This window comes from Chinchilla lanigera, unplaced genomic scaffold, assembly GCF_000276665.1.
Source record: "Chinchilla lanigera isolate Chin_1 unplaced genomic scaffold, ChiLan1.0 scaffold00137, whole genome shotgun sequence".
Lineage (NCBI taxonomy): Eukaryota > Metazoa > Chordata > Mammalia > Rodentia > Chinchillidae > Chinchilla > Chinchilla lanigera.
In genome coordinates this window covers 3278478-3303187 of record NW_004955538.1, presented here as the reverse complement: position 1 = coordinate 3303187, position 24710 = coordinate 3278478, and the positions used below count along the sequence as shown (strand labels likewise).

The following is a 24710-nucleotide window of genomic DNA, read 5'->3' as shown; positions in this document are numbered from 1 at the left end:
TAACCTTGACCTGGGCCAGGCCACAGCATGCGTGTCTCTTATTAGGGCTGCAGCTAGACAGTGGTCACCATGACCCAAAGCTTTACACTTGGGATAGCAGCCATTGCAGTGGATCGTGGGAGCCAGTGGGGCCCAGTGGAGTGCTGGGCCGCTCTCCACACTGTTGCCTTCTTCCCCAGGCACTGTGGGGCATCCCCGGGCTCACTTAGCCACACGCAATCTGAGTGACCCTAGAGCTCGCGGTCAGAACTGCAGAATCTGCATTCATCCGAGTTGCGGTTCTCAGGCCCAAGTAAAGTTGTTTTGCTTTCACAGTTCCATATCGAACTGATGCCCCAGTGGGCAGCAGCATCTATGAGGATGGTGGGGGCGGAGCCGGGGCTGGGCCTCAGCCCTGCCAAACACAGTCCTGGCCCGGGGTGCGTCCATCTAGGCCCACAGCATAGTGGGAATGCCAGTCCCGCTCGAAGAGTTGCCGCAGCTGCTCCTGCACAGGGGTTGGTCCCGGCTGGGCCCTGGGGGCCTGCTGGTGGACCACCAGGCCCACCCCTGAGGTGGTGCTGAAGTAGTCTTCCGACCAGTTGGAGGTGCCTGGGGAGGTGAGTGGAGAGACACTGGGTCCCTGGGCATAGGCTCTGCAGCCTGGCCCCCACTGCAGCCCTCCACAGATCTGGAGACCCTCAAGGAGACACAGGAGGGCCAGTGAGCTCCTCATAGCAGAGCTTCCTCCATGTCACATGAGGACGGGTGTCCTGACTCAGCCTCCTGGACCCCTGTGCTCAGGATTTCCCCACCTGTGCCCCTGGATTCCTGCTGACAGCAGGGCTGATCACTAGGTCCCCCAAACGCCCCTGGAGACCCTTTCCATCCTAGTAGACCCTGCCCAGGACACACAGCTCCCCCAGCCACCTACCTATGTAGGCTGCCTTCTCCGTGACCATGTACTTGCTGTGGCTCACCCGGCTGAATGGGATGCTGGAGTGATTCCCCAGGGGCACGATGAACACTTTCTTCCGGGGCAGAGGGGGAGGAACCGTCAGGCTGGGCTGGGAGGAGCAGGTCCCCCCCAACCCTGGTCCCTGACATGGGTCTCACCACATCCACAGAGATGCCGGCCGTGGGGTTGCTGAAGGCCTGCAGTGACCGCAGGTACGGGAATGTGGTGGGGTCAGTATGCAGCCAGCAGCTGACCAGCAGGCGCACATGCACACCCTGGCCAAAGGCTGCCGCCCGCAGTGCATTGTCTAGCACTGGCCAGTACCTGGAGGAGCGGGGGTGCAGCAGGAGGGAGGGGAGCTCGCCCAGGGGCTGCTCAGCCTCCACCCTCCAGGGCGTACCTCCTGCCCATCCCACCTGGCAGGTCGGCTGAAGCGGGTGGTGGGGAAGTACTCCATCACCGAGACGTAGAGGAACTCCCGTGCGTCGCTCATCACCGCAAGCACCGCGTCCAGGTCCCGGGTGCGGCCGTGTGGGCAGAGCGCAGGTGGTGAAGCCTGTGGCAGGGAGTCATCCCTTGAGGCACTCAGCTGGCCCCCACCCTGGCCCTGGGCATCCCTGAGCAGAACCCCACCACAGGCCCCCAAGAGGCCCTGTCTGCGTGTGCATGGGCTGCAGGGCAGAGATGCTGTCTGGGGAGGAGCAGGTCTTAACAGGATGTGAGGCTGGTGAATACTGGCGGGGCCTCCTGGCTCCAAGCTGGACTGACTATCCCAGGCTGTCCTTGCCCCAGGAAGTTGCTCACTCCCTCCAGAGTGGGACCCCACATGTGAGGTGTCCTCATTCTGATGTGGAGTCCCTGCCATGGGTCAGTTGCCGGGATAGCTGAGGCACCGCCTGGAGGGCTCTGACTGGGGCTGTGGTATCCACTTCCTCCCAAAGAATAAGGCATGCTTGATGCGAGGGCCTCCTGCTCCCCCCAAGGCCTGGCCAGCACCTCCTGACCCCTGCTTGCCTTGTTCTGAGGCTCCGAATGGACCTCCAACCTTCTGAATGTCTGTCTCCTGCTGCGTGAGCCTGCTGAGCTCTTCCTAGAACTGAGCCTGCGCCCCTGACCGGCCCCAGCCCTGCCAGCGCCACCTGCCGTCACTCTGGGCCTGCAGCCCCATGGCTCCCTAGGACCAAGCAGCTGCTGTGGGCATTCAGGGCCAGGCCCTCCACAGTGCCTCACCGAGAAGTAGGCAGTGGTGGGCACCCCGCTGAAGAGGCCGTGGTAGGGCCGGAGGCGATTGATGTGGGACGAGAAGTTCCGAGGCCAGGTCTTGGGGAGAGTGGCGTGGGGCGCTCCCAGCACCCAGTAGGTCTGGAAAGTTTTCTCCAGGTCCCGGGCCAGGCTGCTGCAGTTGTAGATGATGGCGCCCAGCTCCTTCACCTGTGGGAACCAGAGTCATCGGTGGCAGCACTGTCCGAGGGCTCTGTGACGGGGGCCACGCCAGGGTGGGAGAGGGCACAGGGCTCCATGGGCCCCCGGTGATCCCACACAGTGATCACAGCAACACTGTTTATTACCCAAGCAACAGAAAAACCCATGAAGACAAGCAAAAGGGGAAAACGCCCTTCTCCATGGCTCTGTGAGCCGTGGCACGGGCACCATGTGCATGTTCTGCAACACTTTCTTTCTCTGGTGCTGGGGTTGAAGCCAGGGCTCGGCACGTGCTAAGTGCACTCTCCAGTGCCAGGCTGCGCCCCAGCCCTCTGCCCAGCCCTCTGCCCTCTGCAATGAAGCAAGAGCTCATTGCTTCTTGAAAACAGGTGCATGCTGTGTAATCTGCATGGGTCCCTACACGGTGTGACTCGGGCACTTGGCCATGCCCTTAAGTGTCCCTCCACGCCACGCCTGCAGGGCTGTGTCGAATCTCATCACCAGGGGCTTGGGAGCCAGTCTGGCTCACTCTGCTGCAGGAAGCATGCCCCTCGCTCTGCTCACTGACTTTCCGTGACCCCAACTTCCTCAGGGTGCATCAGGGAAAGGCCCGGGCAATGGGGGGCTCCTGGGACTCACCTGCGTCAGCGACCGCCAGTCCATGTTGGCGCTGCCCATGTAGACGTGCTGCTCATCCACGACCCAGAACTTGGAATGCAGGACACCCCCGGTGAGCTGCCGCATGGGCACCCATCGGACCTGGGCACCTGACGGGTGAAGGAGAGCGGGTGGGCTGCAGAAGGCCAGCTTCATGCTGAGCTGGATTCTGAGCTCTTTGCTACTGAGCCAGCTTGGTTACCTTCAGACCAGCCTGCTGTGTGGCTGCTGTTACTGACCTTCTCCACAGACAAGGAAACTGAGGCCTGGGCTGGCCAGGGTCCCTCTGGGAGCTTATGAGAACTGTTGCTGACCCTTCCTGCCCTGAGCTTCCCGGGCTTCTGCACACAGGGCTTGTGGAGAGAGACTCTCTGTGCTGCTTGGCACCTGCCCTGAGCTCAGCAGAGCCCCTCAAGGGACCTGGGAGATGTGGGACAAGTCCTTCCCGCCCTGCCCTGGCTGCTCTGCTGTCCTTGCCTGTCCCCTGGTGCCAGGAAGATGGCAGCAGGGCCTGGGGGGCACAGACACCTACCAAGGGCTGCCAGCACCTGAAGGTCAGTGGAGTTCCTGGCTGGTGCTGAGCTGCTGGTGGCCACGGCCAGTGAGACGTTCCTGGCCAGCAGCTGCTGCATCTTCTGCAGAAGGGCCTCGCCCTGCAAAGTGGGCAGCTGTGAGCGGCAGCCCCCAGGAACCTCTGCCCCAGGGAACCCCTACCTCTTGCCCTCTGCAGGCCCCTGGCTGCCCACAGTCCAGGGTTAGGCAGGTGTCCAGACACCTTTTGACCTGGAGCTGAGCTGCACCCAGGCAGCCGTGTGCTCAGACCTCAGGCTGTGCCAGACACCCCGGCCCCAGGAGGCTCTGCTGCGCTGGCCCTGCTCCCTCCCTAGCAGGTTGGCATGGACGGGGCTGACTTTCTGCATGCCCAGCACTGGGCAGGTGGGCAAGGACAGGTGCAGCCTCCGAGTTGGAGGCGGGAGCCAGGGACGCACCAGCTGAGAGGACGAGTCGTTGACCCCGATGTCGGAGCCTGTGAGGGACCAGTAGTAGGAGGCCACGTGGATGCTCTCCTGCGCAGAGTCCAGCAGCTGCAGCCAGGCCTGGGCCAGGGGCTGGGCGGAGGGGCTGCCAGCGGCATACGGCAAGTCCTGGGGGAAGCTCTCAGCAAGGACAAGCCTATAGTGCAAAGGGCCGAGAGGGGTGCGTGTGACCTCAGGGTTGCCAGCCGGCCTCCCTAGCCTGCTCCGTTCTGCTGCCCAGTGGAGGCACTGTCACTGTGCAGCCCCATGGCTTGAGCCCACGGCACAGTGGGCAGCTAAACCAACAGCAAGGCAGATCTGAGCCCCACGAGCCTGGAGGGGGGGCCCCAGGACTTCATCTGCCGCCAGGACCTCTCCCTCCTGTGGCTGAGGGACAGTTGAGGTTCTGGGGTCCAAAAGCCCGTGCAAAGGCAGGAAGGGGAAGAGGAGATATGGGCTGGAACCTCAGGCGGGAGGACTGCAAAGGCGCTCGGCAGGCCTGGCAGTGCACAGTGCTCACCGGGCTGCGCTGCAACTCAAGCGGCACCTCTGGTTGGCTACAAACAGCACCCATCTGCACCACTCTCAGACCCAAACCAGGTGTCCCGGGACCCCTGTCCTGAGTCCTCCCCCAGGTACTGGTGGAGGGTGATGCCCGGCTGGGGACCCGACGATGGGCGGCAGACAGCACCCAGCTAAGCCCTGCCCACCCAGCAGCCTCGTGCTCACTCACTGGCAGGAGTCCCTCTGTGGCTGGGACTCCCTGCCCAGGGCCTCCCAGGACCCGAGGGGCTCTTCCTTGGAGTGCAGCTGGCAGCAGGCAGGAGGAAGGGACACTCGCGCCAGGAGGTGGGTGAAGGCCATGATGCCCAGCCCCAGCACAGCCAGCAGCCCCAGAACCTGCCAAGACAGTGTCAGAGGGCCCAGAGGCCCGGCTGTGGTGGGCTGGGAATGGGGTGCAAAGGTGGGGAGGAGGGCACAGCCCTCTAGGTGGGGTGACCGGTGGCTGGCTTCTCCCAGTCCCCCAGGCAGAGGGACACAGGCAAGTCAGCAGCAGGCTGGGTGGGCTCGGCCCCACCCACCACCGCGGGGCTGGTTTGGGCTTCTCTACTGCAGCCTGGACACCTACAAGCTTATGAAAACGTTGAGTTTTAAAAATCATTGCAATCAGGACTTGGACTAGAATTTACTCTGACCGCTGAGTCCGCAGATCCCTCTCAGGCCCAGACCTACCGTGCCAGCTCTGCCCAGCAGGCCATGGGGTGGTGTGGAGCGGGGCCACCCAGGAGCTGCTCTGCATGGTCGAGTTGGCATCTGTTGGGGGGAAGGCGTCACCAGTAACTCCTACCCAGTGTCACCTCTCCCTGTGGGGTCCACCCGCAGTGCAGCCCAGGTGTGGGCCCAGTCCCTAGCTCCATCTGCAAGCCTCAGGCAGGCAGCGGCCTGTAGGGCCTCTATGGGCACACAGCTGATCACGTGCACACCTCACCCCTTCCCGGCCCTTCCTTCTGTTGCCCCCCAGGGCCAGTGTCAACACAAGAATCTCGGTTCCTCATTCTACCCAGGACACAAAGCAGTCTGAAAGCACTGGTTCTGCTTTTGCTGCTCGGTGCCCTCCCGCTGGCTGCAGACGGCCACTTCCCTTCCGGCCTGGCCCTGCTCTGGCCCTTCAGCACCCTTCAGGTGCTGTCTGGGCAGCGAGGCACTGGAAGGGCATGGAGTGTAGACTGGGCATGCTCTGACTTCCCCTCTGCGGCCCATGGGGATGGAGGCTCTCTTGTCCTCTGAGAAGGCCCTAACTAGGAGCTGGGAGCCAGGCCAGCCTGAAGTCCAGGTAGCCCTGCTGCCCAGAGCTGTACCACAGAGCAGGTGCTCTGGGCCTTCTGTGGTCCTCCCCTGGGGCACGAGGAAGGGTCATGGGGTGTCTGGCTGGCCAGGCCCTGCTCCCTAGCTGAGCTATGGGGAGGCTCCATGGTTTGGGCCTGGCCAATGCCAGAGGCTGAGACCCAGGGCCCATGGGGCGGTGAAGTCAGGCTGTGACCCAGGCCTGCAGGCCTCTGGGTGCCTCCCGTTGTCCTTCCTGTGGAGATGCTGGCTGCTTTAGCTACAGCGGGTGGGCTGGGGATCCCTCTGGGGCAGGGCACTGAGCCTCCAGGTGGGAGGGACCCTGTGGGCATCGGAGGTCGTGGCCAGTGGTGTAAATGATGTCCCAACCTGCAGGGCATGGGGTCTGGCTGTCTGTCCCAGGCTGAGGCAGCCACGTGGCTGTCAGCTTGCTGGGGACCTTGATTCCTGGGGGTCCTGGCTGGGTAGACTGGGCACAGATGGCACTGCAGGGCCAGCGGGGGGCTTCGTGAGCCCTGGGGCTGCTGGGAGGTCAGGCCACGGAGGTAGAGAGCAGCGTCTTCCTACTGGCTGTCCCTCCCATCCCTGTTCGGCTGGCACCTACCTGTGAGGGCCCTGCAATGGTGTCCATCCAGGTTCCAGACAGACCACAGGCCCTCCGCTCACAGGCAGCACCCGCCTGCTCCTCGGCTGCCGCTTCCCCTTTCAGCCTCTTCCTCTTGGCCCTGTGCCCCCACCCCTGCTGAGAGACAGCAGAGCCTGGAGGGTGGAGCTGAGCACACCACACCCCCAGAGAAAACTGCCTCCCCTAGAGGATGCCCCACTGCACAGGCCCGCGTGTCAGGGCAAGCCTGACTTCCGGCCAGAGACCGAGCCCCTGCGACCTAAGACTGCTGATTCCTCTGTTCCGGTTTAGATCTGGGTGTCCCCCGAAGCCTTAGGTGCTCGTAGGGGGGCCTTGGGGAGGTGACTGGATCAGGGGGCTCACAGCTGACAGCTGTTAGGAGGCAGGGTCTGGCAGGAAGAGGCAGCCACTGAGGAGGGCCTGGAAGGCTTCATCTCCCTCTCTGGCTCCTCCCTTTCTCTCTCTTCTTCCTGTCCACCATGCTGTGAGCTGCTCTCATCCCTGTCCAACCATGGACTGAGTAAATTTGCCCTCTCCTTCCTTACATTGTGGATGTTCGCTGTTGTGTCTCAGCAACAAGGGGAGTTGGACACACCAACCATGTCCACAGGCTGCTGGTGGAGACACAGCATCAGCCCCACAGCCATTGGGAGCTGGTCTCTCCCGCTCTCAGCCCCTAATCTCTAGGATTCTTAGCTTCATGTCCTCACAATGGCTGCCAGAGCTCAGCCATTGCTTCCAGGTCCAACAGCACATATCCTGGCGGCTATGATCTAGAACTTACTCTGGACTTGGTCACAAGACAGCACCTATTGCTAGGCAGGCTGGGGTGCAGGCAGCCAGGAGCTTGTGCTGGAGATGCAGGCAGGGATGCTCATTGGTGGCTGGGACAGCAGCAAGGCTGGAGGTGGCCAGCAGGACCTCTGCCTCAGCCTTCAGGGGACAGGGCCTTGGGAGCAGCACCTGCTTCCACCGGCTCTGTCCAGGGTGCTGACCTTGGCATGGTCTCAGGGAGGAACAGGAAGTGCCACCAGGCAGTGGCCTTCCTGAAGGCATTTCCTGGGGCCAGGAGATGAGGAAGGAAGTGAGCCCAACCCTCCACTTCCTGCTGATCTGCCAGGCTCGGCTCTCCCCCCAACCCAACTGCACCCCGCTGCCTTCCTGTCAGTCACACAGCCTGGGTGTTTCCGCTGGCTGGGCACATGAGGACTTGGGTGAGGAGCCCAGGTGACCATGGCAGGAAGGCACCCGGGCTGCCGCAGAGCGTGAGGGGCCTCCTCCTCCTCAAGGACAGCTGTGCCGCGGGGGGCCGCACGGGCAGCCTCACTTCGCCATGGAGACAGGCTTGGGACATCTGAGCAGGAGTCGGGTCTGCAGGGGCTGTGGCTCTGTGTGACGGGGGCCCAGCACAGCCCCTTGGTGCAGGGACTGGAAGTGCACCTGAGACCCCCGGGGGCAGTGCCCCCAGCTGCCATCCCCTTGGTGCCCTGGGCTGAGTGAGGGTAACGCTCAGCCTCTGTGGCCGCAGGACGACGCCCCCAGCAGGCGGGGTCCTCAGGGAGACGGAGATCCTGGTGGTCTCGGGAGGGGGTGAGGGGTTTCTCAGGGTTTTGGGACAGGGAAGTGTTCTTTATTCAATTTCCTCTCTACTTGCAAAATGTCTTTGTAAGGGGAAATAAGCACCTCGGTATTTGTCCGCAGGCTGAAGGGGCTTTTTCATCCCGAATGAGTGTCAGCTTACCGAGCTCCCGGCCCTCTGGTGGCAGGACTGGTCAAGCCACCACTGCAGTGGTCACTTAATGTCACCCAACACTGGGGACAGGTGTGTCAGGTGTATGGATGGACAGAACCCCTGCCCAGCCTGGAGGGTGGCCGGCACCCCCAGCCCGAAGGCCCTTCTGACTCTGTCCTGGATCTGCCACTCCAGGGGGACCAGCACTGGACCCTGCGTGTAGAGGCCGGGAGAGGACAGCCTGCAGCTCAGACACACGTGTGGGGATGGGCTGTGTTGGGCTGCTGCTTGTGTGATCCATGTGCTGCCTTACAGTGCACTTACAAAGGTAAGCTGGAGGAGTGCATTCTAAAATTTTGATGAAAAGCATAGCATAGTAAGTAAGTATGTAAACCTGTGACGCACACGTGACACAGGCAGCTTTTTCTGTCTTTTCTCTTTAGCAGTATTGGGGGTTGAACCCAGGACTTCATCCCCACCCTTTATGTATTTATTTATTTTACTTTGAGACAAGATCATGCTAAGTCACTAAGTTGCCCAGGCTGGGCTTGAAATTACACTCCTCCTGCCTCAGCCTCCCACACCCCCAGGATTATATGTGTGCACCCCACACCTGCTTTTCAGCTCCCTGTGCCGTGACAGATGGGGCCACAGGTGCTGCCCTGCTGCGTGTGACTGTGAGGGCTGTGACACTCACCTTGTGCTGTCTGCACTCCCCGTGGCTCTCCCTGCTGAAGCCCCTGCTTTTTCTTTATTCCCTTCACCTCTCATCGCCAATGCTTTGGATCTTATATGTTATTTCCCCTTTAAAACCCATTATTTCGTGCGCATAAAATAACACCTAAGACAGATGTGATAACGGCACAACAGTAGAGCCGGCACCCAGCGAATGACAGGGCCTTGACACGTCTTTGCCCATCACCACTGTCTCTCTCCCTTCAAGGCATCACCGAAACTCATGCTGTCCACTCCCTGAACTCTGCTGCCACACCCTGGGCTCCTAGCAGCGCTGCACTTTCTGTGTGCGCGATGCGTCTATGACCTGCCTCCTCATGCAGACGCCTGCTGCTCACCTGCCCCTTAGGAACCTGGAAGGGATTCTGTGACAATCAGAGAAAGTGTGGTGTGATTGTGGTTGTTTGTTTGAAGGCAGGGTTAGGCTGTGTAGTTCAGGCTTTGAACTCATGGTGGTCCTCCTGCCTCAGCCTCCAGAGTGCTGGGATTACAGGCGTGCACCATGAATGGCTAATTGTTAAATTAAGTGAGCTCACTGGGTTTGTGTCAAGGGTCCCCTTTTGGGTCCAGAGTGTGTTTTTTTTCTAGGAAGGGCTGCCTGACCAAAGCCTTCAAGATAGATGGACAGACAGATGGTTCACAAGGGTAGGCATTGCTTTAGTAAATACTGCCACTTTTCCCAAAATAGTTGAATCGCTGTCACTCTCATCAGCTGACCCCAGGACTCTGGTTTTAGCTTTCTGGGAGGATGCTTGGAGCTCACAAGTGTTCTCCTTTGCATTTAATCTGGCTCATGGTGAGCCTCTTGCATGTAGTTTGGGCAACTTTGATGCTTCCTGGAAAGTGCCCCGGGGGTCCTTGGCCTGGGTTTTCCTCAGGGTTGTGACCTGGCACAGGATCTTTTGACCCAGAAAGGACGTGGCCAAGGCACGTGTGGTGAACACGCAGGCAAGGCTGTGACTGGGCTGCAGCCGGAGTTAGCAGCACTGGCTGAGGGCGGCTGGCCATGGAGGGGAGGCAGAAGCAAGGGGCGGGCCGAAGAGCAGCAACTCTGTCGGGGCCACTGCTTCAAAAGCTGTTTCCTTTCTGCGCGATCCAGCCACTGAACAGCCACGGTCCCTTGTCTGAGGAGTTGCTGCGCTCCTCTAGCGGTCAGCACCAAAGCCGGGCCTTCTGGTGGGGTCAGGGTCTTCTGACGGGGCCGAAGGACTCTAGGTGCCTGGGATGTGCCGCAGTGAAAGGAGTGGGTGTGGGGAAGAGAGGGCAGGAGCCGGGGTTAGCCCAGGGCTGAGCACTTGCCTAGCATGTGTGAGGCCCTGGGAGAGAGACAGAGACCGACAGACGCTCACCAACCCCAGCAGGCCATCATGCACAGCTGAGTGGAATAAGACAGAAATAAGGACAGACAGGCCGACCTCTCGTCTCCACCCGCTCATCCATCAGAAGGCCCCAGTGAAAGGTCAGCGTCTCAGCACAAGTGGCCTTCGGGTCCCTGAGAAGCAACCAGGCAGCTGTCACCATAACCCACAGGTCAGAAGTCTCTACAGCAAAGCTAGAGGGAGCCGACAACGCTGGGCCCCGCCGTGCGGGCTCCGCACCACAGCCAGCGGCCTTCACCTCCACCAAGAGGAGAGCCGCTGGGCCACTCAGGCTCTCCCTGACTCCGTTCAGATTCTGCCTCGGGCCCCTTGGGCTCTCACCATAGGTCTGCTGCAGGGAACACAGGGCAGAAGCCTCCTGCCTGCCACGAGGGTAACTGGGCGACAGCGCCCAGGGCCCATCCTCTTGTGCCCGCCTTTCGTCCCCCCGTGGTGGGCCCTGACTGTCTCAGGTTGGCTTTTCAATTTTTCTCTGACTTGAAATAGTTATATATTTTGAATACAAGTTATTTGTTGGATCTAAGCAGAGCTAATACCTTAGCCACTTTCTTCACGGTGCATGTGGATGGACAGAGGGTTCTAGTTTTATGATATCTCAATTTTATTTAAAAAACCTTTCTATGATGAACGCTATTTGCTGATTCTGTTCTGCCTTCTACACAGTTTGCTGTTGCAGCTTTTACAGCTGCACCGGAAGGCAGCTCTGTTCTCATCTCTGGTCCTGGTAGATAATAAACCTCTTCTCTTTGCCTGCTTTTCAGTTCTTTATGAATTTCACCGACGTACTTATGTTGTACCAATTATTTTCATTTGTATATTTCCTTGGTAGTGGCTGAATTATTGGATCCATGGGTTTACAGATTGTGGAAAATATTTTGCCATTTCACTGTAAATATTTTCTTCTGTACTATCGTCTTTTTTCTGAGATTTCAACTCCATGTATGTGGGGCTGGTTGATACTCTCTCATGAACCAGAGATGTGCTGTTCTGTGCTTTATCTTTAAAACCCCCCCATGATTTATTTTGGGTAGTTTTTATTGTCATATTTTCAGTATAAAAAAGAATGATCTTTTTTCCTGCAGTGTCTGTCTTTTTTCCTGTTTGCTGGGAAGATCATGCACTATATCTTTCCTGCTGGATGTGTCTTCTCATTTCTCGATATGATCATCCTCTCCTGCGTGCCTGGTCATTTTTGATGGGACATTATGCTGCTGATGCTGGATTTTGTAGTATTCCTTTGATAAATATTGGGCTTTGTTCTTCCAAAATTACTTTAATTTTGAGATTTGCTTTGAGGCATTTCTGGGGCCTGGGGCAGAACAATAGGAAATTCAGCCCTTCTCCTACAGCACTTCCTTTCAAGAACTCTTCAGGGTCCTGTGTGTCCCAAGGTCTCTTCTCCAACTGGTGGAACACACACATCCCAAGCCTGTGTCAGTCCAAGGCATGTCCAGCCTCAGGCATCCAGTGGTCACGTGCCCTGCCTCATGTGGGTTCTTCTCTTGTGTGTACAGATGGTGACCTCTGGGCTCATGCTCTGGGCTATGACCTCCTCTCCACTATTTTGCTCTGCTGATCCTGGCTGCCACAGCCTCCCTGAACTCTAATCTGAGTCTCAACTCAGCAACTCTGGTAGGCTGTGTAGAGCACCCTCCCTACACCTGTCTAACTCTAACACCCCATCTCACCAATGAGGCCCCCGAAGCCTCATGTGATCATGGGGGGTTGGCTTTTTGGAGGTGGCTGAATCTAGAGTTTGTGATTGGTTCATGGTCTAATGCTGAAATTAAAGGTGTGAATGCTATACCTGCCCTAGGTGGGTAGTTTACATATACTAGAAGGGAGGGAAAGAGGCTGCTCTCTTCCTCTCTCCTCTTTGTTGCTTTGCTGTCTTCTGCCACCATGAACTGTTGCCCTCTGCCATGTGCTACTCTTCCTTGGAGCCAGTGGATTATGGACTGAAACCTCCACAAACTGTGAGCTAAATAAACCTTTCATTTTTAACTTTGGGTGTTGGGTATTTGTCCCAGCAATGAGAGACAAGTAACTAAGACAAACAGGTCATCTGGACAAAAAGAAATGAACAATGAAGGATCAGAGTTAAACTACACTACAGACCAAAAGGGCTTATTACACACATGTATAGAGTATGCCGTTGAACAACTCAGAATACAATTTCCTTTCAGCAGTTTATGGATCTTTTTCTACAAAATAGATCATATCTTAGGCCACAAAGAAAATTTTAACAAATAAAAAAACCCTGAAGTAATTTCTGGCATCAGATCATAACAATGAAAGTAGAAATCAAGAGGAGAAGAAACTGGGGAGAGGCCTTGAGGAACTGGGGGTGACGGTAGGTACATCCAGGACTCTTCGTGGGTGACTCCGAACTCGCTCTTTTTTCAGTAGGTCCTGCATGCCTCCGCACAGTACCCTGAGTCCCTACAAGGATTTACCCCAGCCACTCGTCTAACATCTGTGAGTCTTTGGGCTCCATGTCAGAGTTAAACCTCGGCCCAGCGCACACCGGACACGTGGAGAGAACCCCAAGCCCTAGCTTCGGACCAGGAACCTTGTGGGCCGGGCAGCGCTGAGGTCAAGCATGGATCAAAGCAGTGAAGGACATACAGAAAAAGTCAGCAGTGTAAATATTGACAAACTTATAAAGGATTTCTCACATGTAGAAAAGAAAATAATAGAAACTAGTGGAAAGAATAATGTACTGCGGATTCAGTTGGAAAGACCACCTGTTTATTAAAAGTAATCCAAACAAAGAAAGTCTCACTTAAAAAAGAATGTGCTGCTCTTCACGATATGATAAAAGGGCTACAACAGACTACTGAATAGCAACACAATTTGAAAGGTGAAAATGAACAACTAAAAAGAAATGTTGATATGACAGAGGAAAGGCTAAAATCTCAAGAACAGGAATATCAGAATAATATCACCAAACTTGCATATGAAATAAAAATCAAAGAGTAGGAACATAAGATAAAATAAGCAGACTTTATCAAAATATGCAGAAAAAGTTGAATTAAATGAAGAAAAGCACAAAGATCTAATAAAGAAAAAATAGATGGAAATTTCAGAGTTAAATGCAAAGTTAGTAACTCAAGAAAAGGAAAAGCAAAATGAAATAAACTACAGCTGGAGTTAAACTAGGTCCTCAACCCCGGCAGCACGATAGAATCACCTACTTTGAGAAAAAGACACCAACCATCCCCTACTATCTCTAAGGTGCCCAGGCATTTGGTACTTTTTAAAAGCTCCCCAGTCTGATGCCAAACTAGCAAGAGTTCCGACTAAATCAAAACCCTACCCAGGTGCTGCTGTTTACCCACAAAGTATCTACAGAAGGGAGCTTCAACATTTCCAAGAAGAAAAAAACAGGGAAACTACAATTCTTTGTATTATCATTCGTAATTTGGAACAGCGCCTTTCTATTGGCAAAGATCCTCAGCTTAAGAGCAGACGATTTTGAGTATAACAGTAAATTCATTAATTAGTATTTACTTTTCAAAAGCATTTAAAAATTCACTTTCATTTTCAAAGTAAGCCTAAATAATAAAAAAAAAAGAGACACTTAAGAAAAAGAGTAGGAGAAATTACAAAAACTGTGCTAAGACATGGAGATAAAACAATAGTCTTTTAATGAAGAAATTGAGATGGAGTTAAAACTTTCTAAAATCAAACAAAAGTGGAAACACAGCGTACCAGGATCTGGGATGCACTGAAAACAGTTCTAAGAAGGGAGTTTATCATTATGAGTGCCTGCATTAAAAAAAAATCCGAGAGACCTCAAGTAGCCTAATGATGCATCTCAGGATCTTATGGGTTTTGGGGGTTTTTTGGGTTTTTTTTTTTCGGTACCAGGAATCAAACTCATGACCTTGCGCTTGCCAGGCAGGCGCTGTGCCGCTGAGCTAAATCCCCAGGCCCCTCCTCTCAGGAGCTTAGAATATGAAGAACAACTAAATCCAAAACCAGTAGAAGGAAAGAAATTATAAAGATAAAAACTGAAATTAACAAAATGGAGACTGACAGACTAGTCCAAAGGATTAATGAAGCAGTGTTGGTTCTCTGAAAAGATGAACAAGATAAACCCTTAGCCAAACTAACCAAAAGAAAGAAAGACCCAAATTAATAAAATCAGAAATGAAAAGGGGGATATCACAACAGACAATAGTGAAATCTAGGGGATTATTAGGAACTATTTTGAAAATTTATGTTCAAATAAATTATAAAATGTAGAAGATCTACATAAATTTCTGGACATACTTGACCTCCCAAAATTGAACCAAGAGGATATAAAAAGCCTAAACTGATAAATAACTAGCATTAAGATGGGAGCAATAGTGCAGGACTGTAATCCCAGCGCTTGGGAGGCTGAGGCAGGAAGACCATTGCAAGTTCGAGACCAGCCTGGGCTACAAAGTGAGCTCAAAGCCGGCCTGAATTGCATAGAGAGACCCTGTCTGGAAAAAAAAAAAAAAAAAATGGGAGCAGTAATAACAGTCTCTCAACAAAGAAACCCCAAGAACTGGATGGATTCAGTGCTGAAATTTACCAGACCTTTAAAGAAGAACACCAATTCTCCCCAAACTATTTGATAAAACAGAAAGAGAAGGAAAACTCCCAAACTCAATTCTACGGAGCCAGTATCACCCTGACACCGAAACTGGTAAGAACATAGCACAAAAAGAAAACTGTACACCAACATTCTTGACGAAGATAGATGCAAAATTCCTCAGTAAAATACTTGCAAACAAATTCAACAAAACATTAAAAAGATAATGCACCATGATCAGATTGGTCTCATTCCAGGGATTCAAGGATGGCTCAATGTACACAAACTGACAGAATAACACACCCTATAGCTAGAATCAAGGACAAAAATCACACAGTCATCACAATCACAGAAAAAGTTTTGATAAAACTCAATCTCCTTTCATGATGAAAGCCCTGAGGGAACTGCTGTACATACAGAAGGATCTTACCCCAGCCTAGTAAAGCATACACATGACAAGCCCACAGCCAATATACTGAGCTGGGAAAACTAAAAGCATTCCTCTCAGATAAGGAACAAGACAAGTGTGTCCACCCCCCCCCACACTCTTATTCAATGTGGTACTTTGAAATTGTAGCCAGAGAAATCAGGCAAGAGACAGAAATAAAAGGGATACAAGTAGGAAAGGAGGAAGTAAAATTATTCCTGTTTACAGGTGATAGGATTTTATAACTACAAGATCCTAAAGGCTCTTATAAAGGCCCTACCAAAATATTCTTAGAACTAATAAACAAATTCAACAAAGTAGCAGGGTATAAAGTCAGTACACAGAGCCAGGTGTGGTGGTGCATGCCTATCATCCCAGTACTTGGAGGTTGAGGCAGGAGGATCACCGTGAATTCCAGGTCAGCTAGGGCTACATAGCGAGTTCAAAGCTAACCTGAACTATAGTCAGGCTCTGTCTTAAAAAACAAAAAACAAACAAACAAAAAACCCAACTATGTCTGAAATTAGTATACAGAAATCAGTACCTTTTCTATATGCCAATAATGAACTCTCTGAGAAAGAAATCAGGAAAACAATTCCATTTACCATAGTTTTAAAAATTCATAAGAATAAGGGGCTGGGGATTTAGCTCAGCGGCAAAGCGCCTGCCTGGCAAGCGCAAGGTCGTGAGTTCAGTTCCCGGTACTGGAGAAAAACAAAAAAACAAAAACAAACAAACAAAAAAAAAATTCATAAGAATAAACCTAACCAAAGAGGTAGAAGGCCTTTATAAGGAAAACTGTAAAACACTGAAGAAATTGAAGACACTAAGAGACAAGAGTTCCCATGTTCATGGACTGACAGAATCAAAGTAGTTAAATAGTCATATTACACAAAACAATATATAGATTCAGCGCAATCCCCATCAAAATACTAATGACATAGATTCTTCACAGAACTAGAAAAAACAATCCTTAAATTCATACAGAATCACAAAAGAACCCAGATAGCCAAAGCAGTTCTGAGCAAAAAGCAATATCTGATTTCAAAGTGTATTACAAAGCCCTAGGGAGAAACAGAATGGTACTGACATAAAACTAGAAGCACAGACCAAGGGAATAGAGCAGAGGACCCAGAAATAAATCCTTGAAGCTACGGCCGTCTGATTCTCATAGACAAAGGTGCCAAAAACGCGTCAGAGAATACACACCCTCTTCAACAAACGGTGTCAAAAAAACTGGTATTCCACATGTAGAAAACTGCAAGCAGATCCTTACCTTTTGCCTCATAAAAACATCAATTCAGAATGGCTCAAAGACCCCAGCATAAAACCAGAAACCTTGAAACTGCAGAAGAAAACGCAGGGAAAACACTGAGATGTGGGCACAGGCAGACATCCTGAGCCGGCCTCCAGATAACATCAAGGACCAGTGAACGAGATCACGCCAGTTAAACAGCTTACGCATGCAAAGCAAACAGTCAGCAGAGCGCAGACACAACCTACAGAACGGGGAAGGGAAATCCTTGCCGGCTACTGTCCTGGAGGAGAAGTTACCAAAACCCCATGGAGGGCTCCGGGCTCCCACCTGGCAATATGGAACATGGATGAAAAAGAAGACAAAGAAAGAAAAAATCTGCAGTTGAAGGGGCTCTGGGATGATAATGCTCTCGGTGGAACAAAAGGCCAACGTCAGAGTGCCCACGGCTTTCATTGGTACCAATCAGGGAGGCGGGTGGGCGTCTTGGCAGGATGCATGAGAAGAAAAACTCACAGGCATGGCTTGTGAAGGAGGAGGAGAGCACGCTTGCCCCAGGCACGGAGGCTCCCCAGTTAGTGGTGCAACAGATAACTTGATGTTTGGAAGGTTGCACCTCTCCTGCCAGGAAGGTATGAATCTTCCTGAGTCCCATGGCCTCGGCTGAGGTGTTGTCTCACGTCTCAGCCCTGGAGTGTCAGAGGCTCGAGCCCCCATTCCAGCCATCAGCAGGGGCTATTCTCGCCACGTGCAGCTGGCTCGCAGGATTCATCGGCCTTGGCTGGACTCACATTCTTGTGGCCAATTAAGGGGACATCTGCTTCTATACAGCCAGCTCTGCGTATCTCCGTGAATAGGGTTGAAGCAAAGGGCTTTGTTTTTCAGGGGAGCATGGTTTGTGGGTCTCCCACAAGGAGTAATATCCAGTTTGCAGAACTCAAAACATCACCAAAAAAAACCAATCCTCAAAAGCAAAAATCTGGGTGTGGCGGCACGAGGCTGTCATCCCAGCACTCAGAAGGCTGAGGCAGGACGACAGAGAGCTCAAGGCCAGTCTGAACTGCACAGCGAGACCCTGTCTCAGAACAAAACAAAACAAAATCAAACAAAAAAATTTAAACCAATAAAGGGAAAATGAACAGGATAAACACTTTTCAAAATAGGAGTTACAAATGGCCAATAAATGTATGAAAAAAGCTTTAGCCATTATGTAAAGATTCCATCTCACCCTAGTCAGAAAGGCTCTCACCCAGAATATAAGAAACAACAGACGCTGCTGAGGGTGTGGGGAGAGGGGAGAGTAAGCCACTGCTGGTGGGAGCACAGGTCAGCGCAGCCCTGCGGAAATCAGCATGGAGGGTCCTCAAAAAGCTAGAAGTAGAGCCACAGGGTGATCCAGCTGCACCCCTCCTCGGCAGATACTCAGAACTGAACCAGCTTTGTACCTGCACTCCCATGTTTGTTGTGGCAGAGAATCAGCCCACATGCCTGTCAATGGGTAAGTGGATGAGAAAATGTGCTACATACGCACTGTGGGGTGTCATTCGGCCATCAAAGCGACAGAGTCCTGTGTCACCTGCAGGACGCCGGGTGGAAGTGGAGACCGTCACGCGAAGTGAAACAACCCCGACACAGAAGGCAAGCACCGCATTTTCCCTCACGCACGGGCTCTGGAAAGAGCATTACGTGAAGGCAGGAGGGAGCCTGCTGGACAAGAGGCGGAGGTCGGGGGCGCAGGGAGGACAGGGTAGGGGGGTCTCGGGGATACGAGCAAAACACCACAATGAAACAAAGCTTTCAGAAAGCCATTGGTTTTTGTGTGGGAAATATGTGAACCTAATTCTTCCAGGTTTGTTTGCCAACAACAAAAGTAATCAGAGATGAATTCATGTATCTATGCCTTGGTGTTTTACTAACGATGAAAGACCCCATCAGGCTCGGCGCCCCTGAGCCGCCGTCTCTGTCCCCACAGGCGTCTCTCCTGCAAACTCCAAGCTGAGTCCTACCCCGTGACATCCCTAGACCCTGACATGAGCTCACCATGTCACCCACACCCTCCACTGCCCCACAGCCCCTCTGCCAGCTGAGCCCCGCCACGCCCTACGAGCCTTGTGCAGGCTCTGACCGCTACTGTCGGCTCCTTTCCGCACCCCAACCCATTCCCCAGGCCAAACTACCACCTCTAGAGCCACACCCTCCTCTCCCCACTGCCCAGACCAGGCCTTGCCTTTCCCCTTCCGATGCCACACACCGGGAGCCTGGCAGCCACTGTCTCACCTCCCCCGCCCATGGGGCAGGCACTGGGCCGCCTCCTGCGTAGCCCCACGAAGATGGCCGGGCCGGGGGTGTCATCCCAGGAGCAGCCCGGTGCAGGCTACGGGACTGACCTGGCCTCATCCGTGTGGGCACCTCACCTCACCCTTCTTACAGCCCAGCTCGACATCTCCCCAGCACGGGCAGAGGCTGCTGGGCTCCACATGCTCTCTGCAAGGGCCACTGCTGGGAGTGAAGGAAGAAGGGATGGAACAGGCCAGAGTTTGTGCCCATCTGCCTGCCAGCCTGCCCACCCACCTCCACACAGGGGGACGCACAACCCTGCCTGGCCCTTAGCGGGGCGGGCAGGCAGAGATAGAACAGCCCCTTGCTTCTCCTTCCAGGGAAGCTGCAGTCGGGCCAGGAGCCCGGGCAGGCTGTGAGGCTCAAAAGGGAAGACTTGGGCCCAGCGGGCAGCCCAGGAAGCAAGCTGCACCCCTCAGTCTAGACCTGTGCTGCCCTACCCCCACTCCCCCCACCGGGGGCCAGAGGGCAGCCACGCCCTGCTCCTGGCTCACCAGCCAGCCCAGAACCGGACCAGGCCAGTGGCGGGCTAAGGGGCGGGCCCTGGGCTGGCTGTCCTCGGGGCGCTCAGACCGCAGCCACCTGCACCAGCGGGACTTGCGCCTGTGCCTGGCCCGGGCCTACATGGAGCTGGAGGAGGTGCAGACAGCGGGCAACCACCCTCTGGCAGGAAGACCCCTCCCAGGCCATAAAGGGGAGAAAGGACTGGGGTTGTCAAGGGCTCCCAGCACTGCAGCTGGGGCCCCTCTTGCTATCTGTATGCACTTGGCATACTTTCAGGAGCACTCGGGCGCTGTGTCCTTGAATGGCTGTAGTAAAATAACCGTCTTTTCTCTCTCCAAAGCAAACATCTGCTTTCCTTCCTTGGCTCAGCTGCCACCTGGTGGCCGCTCCTCTGGATTGCAGCCCCCTGGGTGTGGCGGAGCTGGCCCTGCCCAGGAGACGCCTGACCCCAACACATGCAGTGAGGCGGCAGACCTGGTGTGCTGCCACGTGATACAAGAATGATTTATTAGAACAAATTCCATGACAAATCATATAAAATAACCATTTTCTGAGACATCCACGAGACCACCTGAGAACAATGTAGAGACACCGCCGAGAAGCCAGGCAGGGGCGGTACCGGGACTGTGATGTGGGGAGGAACACCAACGTGTGCATAAAAAAATTGTACAGCGGTGACCAGGGGCGGGGCATGGACGAAGGTGAGCGGCCACTGTGTTTCCGAGGCCAGGCTGTTGGCCACCGCGCAGGGCATGCAGGTGGGCAGCAGCCCGGCTAGCACCTCCTCCAAAGGGACAGCAGGCTCTCAGGGTGGGGCCCAGTGGCATCTGCCACCCACCCCTGCACACACACGTAAACATCGGGTGGGCCAGGCACCAGCTCACAGACCCATGCCCGGCTCCGCGTCAGCAGACTGTAAACAGGGAGGCCTCGCCGCGCGGCCTCTGGATCCACCTGTGGCCTCTTCCAGCCCTTGCCCTGTACCAGTGCCTGTCTGTGGAGGCGGTCGCCCTGCCCAGCCCAGCCCAGCCTCGGCTCTTTGGCTTGAGGCTCCAGAGGGGCTCTGCAGAGGGGCTTGTTCCCAGCTGGAAGAATCCTGAGAAAGCGTCACTGCTCTGGGGCCTGTCCCTGTCCCCCCGCTGTCCCCTGCAAGGGATCAGGCCACTGCCTGCTGCAGATGCCCACTTAATGCCCACAGCATCTGGGGGAACAGGGGTGGAACTGGGGCACACTGTCTACACCCCTGCACAAGCTTCCAGAAACCTGTTTCCAGTCACTTTGGTCAAGCCCTCCCCACTGAGGGGCTACTGGTATCTCTGCCACCCCACACCTCTGGTGCAGCACAGAGGGGCACTTGGGCTGCCTGCACGGCCACCCACATCCCCTCACCTGTGCCCACACTAGGAGGGCCCCACTGGCAGCCCTCAAGCTTGGGGGTTTGGCAGTTGTGTTGGCACCAAAAGCTCGGAGCTGTGGGGATCCTGCCCCAGTTTCTCCACAGCAGTGTGCCTGCCCAGCTGTGGACTCTGAGGCAGCTCTGTTCGGGGCCCAGGACCCCAGCTCACAATTGGCACAGAACAGCCCCAGCCCACCCTCTTCCCGTGCTTGGCCTCGGGCCAGCACAGAGGGAGGGACAGGTCAGCAGAGGCCTCCAACGAGGCAGGGCGACCCTCCCCGGCCTCAGGGCATCACAGGCAGGGCTGGGCACTGCCTTGGCACAGACTACTCTTTCCTTGAAAGCTAATGATGAAAGGACGGGGGGGGGGGTGCCCTTGGCAGCGGCCACACCAGGAGCTGGACCAGGAAGCCTGGGTGGGGGGTGGCCGCGGGGGTGGGCAAGGCGAGTGGGGTGCTGGCGGGGCAGGAGGTGCCCATCTGAGGGGCTATGGCACATGGAGGGGATTCAGAGACACTGTGGCCAGGCAGCAGGTCGGGCGGTGGACAGGCAGGCGGAGGCCTGGCCTGGCTCGGACCTAGATCAGGAAGTGCTCAGCATCGGGGAGGAAGGTGGACTCCGGGAGGCCGGGTGGCCCGCAGGTGGCCCTCGGTGGGAAGCCCCTCAGAGGCAGCAGGCTCTCGACTGGGGCAGGCATGGCTGGGCCCTTCCCCAGCCCCTGGGTGGTGGGGCCCGTGGGAGCCCTGTTTCCTGTGAGCAGGTCCAGATTGACACTGGGATCCACAATGGCGTTGATGACTGGGGGTGGGGAAGGCTGGGTCAGGTGGAGGCCTAGGTGGGGACCCCCACCTCCGCCCCTGCCACCTCATCCAGGCGAGCCTCACTCACCTTCCAGCTGCTTCTGCACGCGCCGCAGCTCCTTCAAGATGCAGCTGATCTCCTGGGCGGGCAAAGGTGGCAGGTGAGCGGGGGCCCTGGGCTCGGGTGGGACGGGCGAGGCCAGGCCCTGGGAGGGGTGGGGCCTCACCTTGTTGGATGTCTTCAGGATGGGCACCTCGTTCTCTGCGTTGATCCTAGCTTCCAGGTCCTCCCATGCGCGGCCCGTGTTTTGGAAGAGGATCCTGCCGGGGACGAGGAAATGAAGCCTGGCTCTCCCACCTCCCACCACGAGAAAGCTCTTGCCACGCCTTGGGCCCAGGATGGGAACTGAGGCCCAGACCAGGAGCAGGACCAGATGCTGGCACCACAGTCCCCCTCTGTCCCTGGCCCTGAGGGTATGGATGGCCGGGCTTGGGTCTGGGGCAGGGGGAGGTGGTGGGGCCCCTGAGCTCGGGGCTGCCTGCCAGGAGCTGCACATGGGCATGGCACATGCAAGACCCACAGGGCTGCAAGCCCCGGCACGGTACGAGCCTGGCCAGTCCTCACTGTGCCAGTCCGCTGACCCTGCTGCCAACTCACTTTATCTTTTCGGTGAGGTGCTCTGTGTTCTCCCGGATGGCATGGGACAGCTGGGACACTGGGTTCAGCATCAGGTTGTCGAAGATCACCTGCAGGGGTGTGGGCATTAGTAGGGCCCTGGCAGCCCCAGGAAGCCCCACATCCCTCAGCACCCTGGACGCCAGCAGAGACCCCCACCCCCACGGCAGAGCAGCACGCTTGGGGCAGGGGGCACCGTGCCTCCTCGCGGTTCCGAGGCCTTGTCTTGTTGCCCAGGGCGTCCTCATGGCTGTTGTTCATGTTCTGGTCCACGTCCCGAGAGGTCAGGGTGCCGGGCGGCACTTTCTGGAAGTTGAGGCTGGCCTCTGGGATGCGCTGCACCAACTGCAGGGGTGAGGTAGGTGGTACTGGCTCTGTGGCCCAGGCAGGAGGGCAGGTGAGGGGTGACCTGTCACCCAACCCTCTGTTGCCCCTCGGGTGCGAGCAGCCGGACAGGGCTGCTCACAACTCCCATACTCCGGGGCTCTGTGGGGAGCCACGCCAGACACACTGGTGGCCAGCTAAGCTGGAATGAGCTAGGTGGGGGAGGCACCATGGGGCCATGCTCTCTGCCAGCTGCCCCCAGGTGTGGCACCCAGGAGGCCAGGACTCACCTCCTCGCGTGCAGAGATGGTCGAGGCAGGGGTGCTGGGCATGCTCCCGAGGGCGGAGTTATGTGCGGGCCCTGAGGAGCCCAGTGAATCACCATCTGCGGCCACATCATGGATCTCCTGGGTCAGGATGGCCACGTCCTTCACCAGCGTCTGGCTCAGCCTGCATCAGCAGAAAAGATGGCAGCTGGTGTGGACATGACAGCCACAGAAGAGGTGGATGCCACTGATGCCCACCTCCACAAGCAAGGAAACTGAGGCAGAGCAGGGAGTGGGCTGAGACCATGGCAGCTGTAATGTGAGCTCTGACTCCAGTGCCAGAGCTGAGCAGGATTGGGGCAGGCAAGCCCAAAGGATTCTGGGAGATCTAAGCCCTGGCCACACTGCAGGGGGCATGTACTTCCCCTAGGCGAAGACCACAGGCACGTCCCAATGATCAGCGTGCAGCAGTGATGCCCTGGCTGGCCCACCCCAGCTGTAGCCTGGCACAGTGCTTCCTCAGAGAGGCTCTGCTGGAGCCCACAGCCTGTGTCCTCTGACCAGCTGCCTCCTCAGCCCAGCATGTAGGGGCAACACAGTCCCCTGGGGCTACCTGCATGGGGGACAAACCCACCCCAGGCTTCCTTGGACCCCAGCAGCAGCATGTGCTGGCACTCCCACAGCCTGGCAGGGGCCCACGTGGGATGAGACTCTGACCTCCTGCCAGGACCCCTGCTCTGCCAACCCTCCACGTAAGTGGGCTCTGCCCAGACGGCCTCTCCGTGCCCCCCACCCCACACAGGACTTCTTTCCAGCTCTGGTATGCCACACTGACATCCGTGTGAGCATCTGGTGATGCTCACCCCAGGTCTTGCCCCCGGCTGCTCTGTGGTGCCATGTTTGGGCCCCTCTCTGTCAAGGGCACATCGCTCCTGTCTCCCGTGCCCAGCTGGCTGGTACACCCAAGCCCGTCCACTTTGAGGCACACAGACCTTGAGAGACCTACATGGTTCCCTGACCTCCTGTCCTTCCGGACCCTACTGAGGCCTGGGGAGCCCCCTTCTCATCAGGCCATGGGTGCCAGACAGCTCTGTCTCCTGCCATCCTCACCTCTGCACATCCACCATGACCTTACCTCACCACCGCCCTGGTGGCCATCTTGTGCCAACGATGCCTGAGTCCTCATTCCCCTGTGGGCCTCCCAAGGGCCACCTGCCTCTGGGAGCCTCCTTCTGGGGGCATCCAGCACTCACAAGCTCAGCATCCTTTATAGGACACCTGCTATCCATGACCCTTTCAGGGCGTGGCCATCAGGGCACTGACTACCAGTCAGTGAGAGGCCTCTCAGCTGCTCAGCAACCTGTACCACTCTCTCCAATAGCTGGCACAGGCTCATTCCAAGCAAAAGCCTGGGCAGAGCCCTTTTTCTTCTTCTTTTTCTTCTTCTTTTCATCTCTCTGAGACAGGATCCCACCATCCAGTTCAGGCTGTGCTTAAGCTCACTTTGTAGCCCAGGCTGGCCTTAAACTCACAATGATCCTCCTGCCTCAGCCTCCTGAGTGCTGGGATTACAGGTGTGCGCCACCACACCCAGCCAGAGCCCTTCTTGTACCAAGATGCCCCAGATTCTCAGGCAGTTCTCCATTTACCCACCCACCCATCCACCCAGTGACCTGCTCTATCCACCCATCCATCTTCCTACCCACCCACTCATCCACCCATCCATCCACCTACCCACCTACCCACCCATCCACCTACCCACACACCTACCCACCCACCCACCCACCCATTCAGCTGTCCACCTACCAAC

General features: G+C 55.8%; 2 protein-coding genes, 1 long non-coding RNA gene and 1 pseudogene across 4 annotated transcripts in view; 2 read left to right on the top strand and 2 right to left on the bottom strand.

The window, feature by feature from the left end:
* Positions 1–6607, bottom strand: Pld4 (phospholipase D family, member 4). The gene is made up of 11 exons (XM_005410848.2): positions 6482–6607; positions 5266–5346; positions 4766–4932; positions 4006–4189; positions 3549–3669; positions 2999–3126; positions 2168–2368; positions 1354–1493; positions 1096–1261; positions 914–1010; positions 1–591 (listed from the first exon to the last, which is right to left on the bottom strand). The coding sequence occupies exons 1-11, from the start codon at positions 6506–6508 to the stop codon at positions 389–391; spliced, it is 1515 nt and encodes a 504-aa protein (XP_005410905.1). The 5' UTR covers positions 6509–6607; the 3' UTR covers positions 1–388.
* A 1469-nt stretch (positions 6608–8076) lies between these two features.
* LOC102029223 lies at positions 8077–12088 on the top strand. The gene is made up of 3 exons (XR_264808.2): positions 8077–8324; positions 8430–8562; positions 10328–12088. It is a non-coding gene; the product is annotated as an uncharacterized LOC102029223 (long non-coding RNA).
* Positions 12089–12743: 655 nt separating this feature from the next.
* Positions 12744–13837, top strand: LOC102028895 (annotated as a pseudogene).
* Positions 13838–19913: 6076 nt separating this feature from the next.
* Cep170b (centrosomal protein 170B) overlaps positions 19914–24710 on the bottom strand; it is a gene marked incomplete at its 5' end in the record, with an annotated part of 21375 nt that continues 16578 nt past the window's right edge. For both annotated transcript variants that reach the window (XM_013507900.1, XM_013507901.1), the window contains 6 exon segments: positions 19914–21632; positions 21723–21774; positions 21862–21955; positions 22293–22381; positions 22512–22655; positions 22925–23084. In XM_013507900.1, coding sequence (XP_013363354.1) covers positions 21412–21632; positions 21723–21774; positions 21862–21955; positions 22293–22381; positions 22512–22655; positions 22925–23084 — 760 coding nt within the window. In that variant the 3' untranslated portion in view covers positions 19914–21411.